Source organism: Buceros rhinoceros, unplaced genomic scaffold (genome assembly GCF_000710305.1).
Source record: "Buceros rhinoceros silvestris isolate BGI_N320 unplaced genomic scaffold, ASM71030v1 scaffold18353, whole genome shotgun sequence".
Taxonomy (NCBI): Eukaryota; Metazoa; Chordata; class Aves; order Bucerotiformes; family Bucerotidae; genus Buceros; species Buceros rhinoceros.
Genome location: NW_010404621.1, coordinates 17,808 through 26,426, shown reverse-complemented (window position 1 = coordinate 26,426; position 8,619 = coordinate 17,808). Strand labels below are relative to the sequence as shown.

Genomic DNA, 8,619 nt, shown 5'->3' with positions numbered 1-8,619 from the left:
CCGGGCCTTCCCCCCCTTCCCTTTGCTGCCATCAGTTGTGGCTCTGCACATTTCCTGCAGCTTGGCTTCCAACGGCAAGCGGTACCCATACAGTGAGGGAGAAACACGCGCTTCTGTGAGCTTTGTTGAGCCTGAGGTGATCTGGAGTTGAAAACGCTCATGTAACTGTCAGACCGACATAACTGTCAGATCGTTTCTCTGGAGGTTGGTGGAAGCAGATGCATGGGCCATAGTTCGAAGCACAAGAAACTGCGTCCACCTCACATAGCCTGCTGGAGGTGAAGAGCTCTTTTCCCTCGGTGAAGAGCACATGTTTGATTTTTATTTTACTTTTCTTTTTTCTCAAGGTATCACATGGAATGCCTTAACCCACCTCTGAGTGAAGTCCCTGTGGACGAGTGGTTCTGTCCAGCCTGTGCCCCCCTGGGCAGTGCTGCTGCAGGTACGGGGTTGGTGGTACCCACTCAGAGAGCTGTTTCCCTCCTGCCTTGCATGATGCGAAGCGTGTGCTGTATGAGGAGACGCTTAACCTCTGGTTTGAGCTGTTCTAAAGGACTCTTGTGGTAGGCATTCTCTCTGGAACGCTCTAATACTGATAACAGGATCTTGTTTAAGATTTTCATCTGCACTTACAACCTGCAGAGCTGCTGCTTGTAGGCATTCTTTAACCTTCCTGAGGCAAGCCCAGCACCTTCCTGCCATTCATATTACACAGGAGAGAAGTTATTCATGTCCTTACCTCAGATTGCCGAGGTAGCAGCGATTTCTGTTACCTAGAAAATCAACTTTCTGTGTCTGGCACCATTGGTGAAGGACGCTGAAGGGCTGCAGCGTGTCCAGAGAAGGGCAATGGAGCTGGAGCAGGGTGTGGAGCACAATGTGCCCTGAGGAACAACTGAGGGACCTGTGGGGGTTGACCCTGGAGCAAAAGGCTCCAGGGAGACCTTCTGGCTCTGACAACTCCCTCACAGGAGGCTGGAGTGAGGTGGAGGCGAATCTGTCTTTTCTCTCCAGGAACAAGCAACAGGACAAGAGAACAACCAGTTGTTCCAGGGGAGGTTGAGGTTGTCCCTGAGGAGCCATTTCTGTCCCGCTGGGGTTGTGCAGGCGTGTCCCCGGCTGCCCAGGGCAGTGGTGGAGTCCCCATCCCTGGAGGGGTTTCCCAGCCGTGTGGAGGTGCTGCTGAGGGACAGGGGCCAGTGGGGACCAGGCAGTGCTGGGGGAACGGTTTATGATCTTGAAGGTCTCTTCCAACCAAGACAAATCTGTGATTTCCTTTTGAGAAGACAGCGTCTGCCTTTGGAGGCGATAAGTTTAAGAAAGGAAGTACTGGATTTTTTTTTTGTCCACTGTTCTTGCAGTGCTTTCACCTGTAGAAACACAAGTGACGTGGGTATCTTTTCTTTCAAGATACAGATCGTGTCAGTGAAGAGGAGGTCGCTGCCCTCATGGCTGATGTTATTCCCACCACCAGTAGACTACGCCCTCACGTCCGGACTCGTGCTATAGCCAGAACTCGGCAGAGCGAACGGGTCAGAGCAACAGTGAACAGAAACCGGATAACAACAGCACAGCAGATCCAGGTACTTGGGAGCATTTGCCAGTGAGCCTCTGGAAGAACCTTGTGGCAGGGTGAAAACAAGTCCCCCGTGAGCAGCTCGGCTCTCTGTGGTGGCTGCCCATCGCATGCTGCTGGGGACTTGTGGAGTCCCTTTAAGCCAAGACGTAGAACTTGTGCCAACCGAGCGCAGCAGGTGACCCAGACCCTCCACTTGGAGATCTGTGGTAGCTTCCTCTCCTAGTCTGCGTTTTTATCGCCTGGGCTGTGAGTAGGGTTGCGTGTCTGTTCACGCTGGCTGTTGATGGCCAGTTTGGGCACCGTGTCTCATTTTTTTTATCACACTTTTTGCAGAGACAGGGTGTTTATTTGACGTTTGTGTATTTGCTCTGTCCTACCCCTTTCCCGTAGCCACAGAACCTGTTGGCCATTTTCAACCAAATTGAAGAGAAAAAATCAGTATTTTTAAGGTTTTGCGAAAATCGGCCTCTTCCTGGAGAGGAGAAACCACAGATGCTAAAGTCCCCAGTGACGCGGAGGTGTGAGTTCTACCACATGGACAGGTTCCAGAGAATCTGGACGGGAATTATCCCAAATACCCCAGATCCCTCAGCCCCTTTGCTCATTGATCTGTTTGCTGAAGGGGAGATGTTTCCAGATGTTTCTGTTGGCTGGGATAACTGTGATCCTTTAGGTCCCTTAGATCCTTTAGCGTTCCAAACTTGGGCATCTCCTGCCTGCTTTGCCCTCTGGCTTTGGCCAAAGTGCTCTGCCTGTCACCAGAATAAATACAAAAAGCCTTAAATTGCACAGGAGCGTGTGGTGACATCAGGTAGAAGCAGAGCCTGTAAATAACACCCCTGGCACTAGGGTACATTAACTGGTGGTTCTTTAATGCTAGAATTTCATAGAAATGTGTGAAATGCCATGATTTTTGAAAGGAAGAGGAGAATATGACTTGATGTAAGGAATATTGGTTTTCCCCTGGGAATGGCCATCCATGGGAACAGGCTGCTTGGACAGTTTCCGAAATCTTTATTTTTGGTGGCTTCTCAGCACCAGCCTGAAGAAAGACCAAAGGTCAGCACAGAAGTCAAACCAGGTCGGTCAGGCCCTTCTGAGGGACACCCTGAGGTCCTGTCCAACCTGAATTACTCCGTGATTCTACAAAACCAAACCGGGTTTCATCTGGCAATAACATGCTGGTTTGGTTTCGAGTGTATTAAGTCATTTTTGTTCCAAAGGTAAGAAAATGTAGAAAAGAAGATGGTGATACTTAAGTTTCTTCCAGTGGGTCAGTTGGCTGTGGGGGGTGGGCTGGGTCTGCTAAAGACTCCTTGGAGTGTGAAGGAACAAGCCTGTGCTGTGTTTGCCCAGCACGGAGGCGTTGAGTTCCTGTTCTGAGGCTGGTGGTTCAGAATCTGTACGCCTCAAACACCGTTGACTCTTCAGAGCAGAGAGGAAGAGGAGTTTGACCCGTGTAGGAGCAGCCCCTGCTTCTGGCAGTGAGACGATGCGCTGGAGCGGGACTTGCCTGCCGCTCCAGTATGCTCTGTGGGGCGTGTGCTGGAAATGCTGCCTCTGGACACGTCTCACAGTGCTGGGTAAATCTGACTGAGAGCACGAGGAGTTGAAGCCGGGGGACCTGGGCTGCAGTGGCTTTTTGGTCTTTGCTGATGGCACTTCGCTGCCGGACAAGGCAGAGGTGGTTTGGGTGGATTTGGGAGAGTTCTGAAGTGCATGTGTTCATAGGGAAAATGTCAGTCTTGGGGATCGTAGATGCGACTTGTGGTGCTGAGGGAGGCTGAGGAGCCACGTCGTGTTCTCATTAGTGTGACAGTCAGTAGGTGACAGAGGTGACATAATTGTGTAACTGGCAGCTTGGTGACACGAGCGCTTATCGTTCGCATTCGAATCCATTTTTCATCAAATGCTGTAGTAAGTCGCGCGTTGCTGACCTTTAGATACCTCTGTCGTGTCACTTTGAATCCCCCGCCACAGCACGTGCCAAGGTACCTCATGTCCTCCCTCCTGGATGAAACGATCGAGGCAGTTGTCGCAGGCCTGAACACAGCCATCTACCAGCGTCCTCTTACGCCGCGGGCTCTGACGAGGCAGAAGAGAAAAACAGGTGAGGGCATCGCGTCTTTGGCAGTTCCCCTCTGCAGCCGTAAAACCTTTGAGAAGATAAGCCCGAGTCGTACCAGCTACTCCACGTCGGCTGCCACAGCCATCAGCTGCAGTGGTACCCCCTGCATTTCCCTCTCTCCCCACACCGCCTCTGCCCAGAGGCCTCTCGAAGGTTGCTTTTGGGTAGATCCCAGTGTTTCTCCCCTTCCGCTCTGTCGCAGCTTTCCATAGGTCTCCTTGAGTTGCTTTGTGGGGGAGCAAAAAGGGGAGGACAGGATAAAAATGCAGCGCCAGCATTTAGCCAGGTACTTGTTTGTCTTCTGTCCCATCAGGCAGGAGGAAGAAAGTAGGAGGCAAGAAAAGAACGCAGACAAAATCTGCTGGGAAGAAGAGTTCAGGGACGCAGCTGAAGAGACGCAAGCGTACAGTGAAGAAGAGAAGAGGGAAAAAGCTGAGAGTACGATCCTATGTGAGTTCCTGCCACTGCCAGTTCCTGCCGGTTTTCAGCCGTCTGTAAAAGCGCCAAAACCTGCAATTCAGTGGAAAAAATACGGACCTGTGATGGTAGCAGAGAACTCTTTTTCTGAGTGTGTCAGTGTACCCAGAAAGATGCTGTACCTGGAGAGGAATTGCAGCTCGCAGGCAGGTCTGCCGGGTTTGCTGGCACATCCTCTTCTGGAGCCGTGAAGCACGTCCCGCAGGCTTCGCCTTCAGCCTCGCCCTCAGCTGCAGTGTGTATACCGTGGTACTGACGCGAGATCGGTGAAAATCGCCACCAAGGGCTCCCGGAAACCCTTTCTGCCGTGGGTAGTTGTGTTCTCACGTGAACTCCACTGAATGCTCAGCACCAGCCTGGCTTTGTCCTCAGCCACTGAGCGGGAGTTCACATCCTACAGGCAGAACGCTCCCCTGGCCTTTAATGAGGAGCTGACAGTTTTGAATGACATTATTAAAGGTTTTTAGAGGCTTATCTGATCACTTAAATCTGCTCCGTGATGTCTCTATATGAAGTGCCGCATAGGCCATAGAGAAGTTTAATAAATGCTTTAACCCAAACCCGGACAGGGAACGCACTGGCAGCAGTAACCCGCTGGCCGCACAGAGCGGAGAACCCGGGGCTTTAAATCCGGGGTGCGTCCCTGCCCTACCACAGAATAACTGATCTCTTCATCCGCACAGGTGAAGAACGAGGTCACCGCCCGCTCCCGCATTGCCAGAGCGCTCGGCCTTAGCAGACCCGTGCGTGGGGCCTCGCTTCCCTCCGTGTACAAACCAGCGGAGCCCTCGCTCGGCCTGATGAGAGCAGACATCGGCGTAGCTTCTCTCTCTGTCTTTGGAGATCCCTACGAGCTGGACCCCTACGAAAGGTGAGGCGTCTCAGCGACCCGGTAACTCCACAAGGTCGGTTGCTTGTATGTGGGACTTCTGGCAGCTGCTGACACAGCTCCTCAGGACACCTTGGCCTGTTCTGTCTGTCCTTCTTGGCTGAGCTCGTAAAGAACCAGCCAGAAACGAGAAGCCTCGTGAAAACCTTTGATGAGCCCTGTGGGGTTATTCACAGGTTGGAATCTGAAGGAGTTGGACCTAATCAGCCATTTTCTCTGTGTTCATTGTCAGCCGAGTCAGGTCATAGTGTGTTTGGTGTGAAGTGGAGTGACTTCATGTGTAATTAAATGGACCCGTGGAATCAGCCGCGGTTCTCCTTTTCCCACCTTCACCCTTACAGACTTCAAAGTCAGGAGGAATCTTCCTGCACCGTAGTTTGTGTCACTCTTAAGTGCTGGATTTTGGGGAGGGGGCTTCTGAAATGATTGCTGGTGACATTCCACTGAGTTTGATCTTCCCGTCAAAGGAAATGACCCATTCAGTATTTTAAAAATAAAAATGTCCATTTGGAGCTCCGCTGCTGCGGTACACTGCGCTGTTCGTGGACCACCAAAACTAAGGGTATGGCATAAATTGTAATGTATTGTAATGTTTCTGTGCTGGTAGAATTCGCTACTTCATCTGTTTGACATGAAGAACATTCAGATGGTTTCAGGGCTCCTGTGTGTGTGTTTGACCCGCAGTAACGAAGAGGTTCCGGCAAATCCGGACTCACCAGTGAGTGCCAAAAGGAGAGTTCTCTCTCAGTCAGCGCTGAGGTCTCACCGTCCTGTAGCCAGACCTGTTTCTGTGGGACTTCCCAGGTAAAAATCCGTCGAGTTACTTATTTTCTTTTTCTTGTCTAAAGACCCTCATAAAAGAGCACCCTGGGTTCACTCTTTTCTTACCCTGAGTATTTGGAGCGCGAGCAAGCGTGTGTGTGCGCATCCCTGCACGTGTGGAGATATGCCACCGTGGCGGTTTATGCAGGATTTGTTTTTTATGTTGAGGGACACACACTTACTCTTTTCTAGAAGTTCTAACTATGCCATTGAACTTTCACATTGGTATTTCCACCCTAATCCAGCTCTTCTTGCCTTCTATTTTGGGATAGTTTAGTAACTCCATTAGTATGTTTTAAATTCCAGCCTCATTAACCTTTCCAAAACTGCTGGTTTATTGGAGAGGGCCAGGGGTTCTAACTGCACGCCCAGAGGAGGAGATGGAGGATGTACCCGCCTCACCCCCTTCCTCTGCCATTTGTTGGAGCTCAGAAAATCAAGAGAAAACTCTTTGATCCTGCAACGCAGCGGTTGCTTTGCTGCCTGACAGATGTCTGGGGTGCGAATCGTGTGCCCCTGTGACTGCCGCGGCCAGGGAACGTCGCTGGGGCCTCCTGCGGGCAGCCATGGTGGGCGGTCGGGACTGGGTGCGGGACACAGGGAGTGGGAGCACAATGGGGAGAAAGGGCGTGGGGAAAAATGACTGAGGTAGGTACCAGAGTCACAGAAACTGCAGGGCTGAGGGAGTGGAAGACTGCGAGAAACGGAGGAGCTTGGCTGGAGCGATAAGAGGTGCAGGAGGGTGACCTGGCTGTCAAAGGCTGGTGTCCCAGGATTGAGAGAGTGTATTTCTACAATAACTTGGAATATTTCTCTACTTTTCCCATCTCGATCCTGAGGAAGCCTTTCAGGAAGCTCTCCATGGCCTCCAAGTTACTTGAGTGACACACTGTTTATCAGTCTCAACGACTGCCTGATGGGAGGTTGGAGTGAGGCGGGTGTTGGTCTCTTCTCCCCAGGAACAAACGACAGGACAAGAGGAACTGGCCTCCACTTGTTCCAGGGGAGGTTGAGGTCGTCCCTGAGGAGCCATTTCTGTCCCGTTGGGGTTGTGCAGGCATGTCCCCGGCTGCCCAGGGCAGTGGTGGAGTCCCCATCCCTGGAGGGGTTTCCCAGCCATGTGGAGGTGCTGCTGCGGGACAGGGGCCAGTGGGGACCTGGCGGTGCTGGGGAACGGGGGGACTCCAGGAGCTGAAAGGGCTCTTCCAGCCTAAATGATCCTGTGATTTGAAAAAAATAGATTAAAACCAGTAATTTGCTGGACTTGGGCAGGGTCTAAACCCTCTCTTGGTCCACACACCGGTTTTAGTGTCTCACTCCTATCTCACACCAGGTTCAGCCTATTCAGCAGGTCACCAGTCACATGTGCACGCAAGGGCAGTGGTGGAGTCCTCATCCCTGGAGGGGTTTCCCAGCCGTGTGGAGGTGCTGCTGAGGGACAGGGGTCAGTGGGGACCTGGCAATGCTGGGGAACAGGGGGACTCGAGGAGCTGAAAGGGCTTTTCTGACCTGAACTGCTCAGTGAAGGTAGAACTGCTGAGCTGAAATTAGCTCTTCCAAAGGCTTCGTTTGCCTGGACTACAGCAAGTTTCCTGGTCTGGCCTGGGTGGCCAGTTCTTTCACCCTTCCCACTTTGTCTTCCTGTGTATGTGATTACAGGGTCTGGAGTACATTAGGTTTGGAAAACTCGCTTTGTTGTCAGACAGCAATGAAACGTGGCTCCTCTGAAGAGCTGGGTCTGTTGGTCCCTGTGGACCTTTGTTTCTTTTTTTTTAACCTAAACAAAACAAACCCCCAAATCCCACCAACACAAAAGCAAAGAAAGAAAAACAAAAAAGCCACACCACAGCGCCCAGAAAACTCAAACCTTTTCAGCCCATATTTCAAAAACAGAGAAATGAGAGTTAAACCATTGTGATAATACTGAGCAGTGCTGAAGGGGAGTGTTTGTGTGCTCCAGGCGTGGGAGCACTGCTGCTGGTTGCCAGTGCAGTTCCTCCTTTACCTGGCTCTTGGCTACCCTGCCAGCAGGCTCCGATGTGGGTTCCGACAGGAGCTGAACACTGGTTCAGGCCGCATCTTTTTGGTTTCAGATAGCAGCATAGCCTGAGGAGTACATTTGTAGTTGTGATTCGGTGGGGGAAGAGAGGCAGCTGGGATGGAGATGTCACTGAATTACTGACAAGGGCCTACGCTTCAAAGCTGCACCTGAAGCGCACTGGAAAGTTAATCTTGATACACGACAAAGTGATACGCACAATGCGGTGCAGTGAGCACTGCTGGTAAATAAGATGGAAAGCATTTGCGTACCCGAGGTCTCTGGGGGCTGAGTAACTCTAATGCAAGCTACAGGTGAACCTCCCTGGCTGACCTCTGTTGATGCCCTTGATGTTGGTTTCTTTTGAACGTAATGTGTGTTCGTGGAACGAGTGCTGTAAGAGTAAAGGAGCTGTAACCCCTCTGAAACCTGCAGAAGCAGCATGCCCACCTTGAGCCCCGACCCAGAGGCAGAAGCTGCCCCCGTGCCTGATCTGCTGGGAAGCATCCTGTCAGGACAGAGCTTGCTCATGATGAGCAGTTCAGATGTGGTCATCAACAGAGATGGTTCGCTGACAGCCAAGAAGGCAGGTAAGGGTTTGGCACTTCGTAGTGCAGCCATCCTCTTTGTTTCATCCCTGTCTGCCCTGGTCCTGCAGGCCACTTAGCTTCAAAGGGGGGGACCCT

At 51.8% G+C, this 8,619-nt stretch overlaps 1 protein-coding gene across 1 annotated transcript in view; it reads left to right on the top strand.

Annotated features, from left to right (window-relative positions):
- Nucleotides 1-8,619, top strand: part of PHRF1 (PHD and ring finger domains 1) — a 21,254-nt gene that overhangs the window by 4,267 nt on the left and 8,368 nt on the right. Inside the window, exons 7-13 of the mRNA XM_010133452.1 lie at nt 348-442; nt 1,411-1,583; nt 3,560-3,689; nt 4,021-4,157; nt 4,868-5,055; nt 5,758-5,877; nt 8,369-8,523. Coding sequence (XP_010131754.1) covers nt 348-442; nt 1,411-1,583; nt 3,560-3,689; nt 4,021-4,157; nt 4,868-5,055; nt 5,758-5,877; nt 8,369-8,523 — 998 coding nt within the window. The remainder of the gene's footprint in view (nt 1-347; nt 443-1,410; nt 1,584-3,559; nt 3,690-4,020; nt 4,158-4,867; nt 5,056-5,757; nt 5,878-8,368; nt 8,524-8,619) is intronic.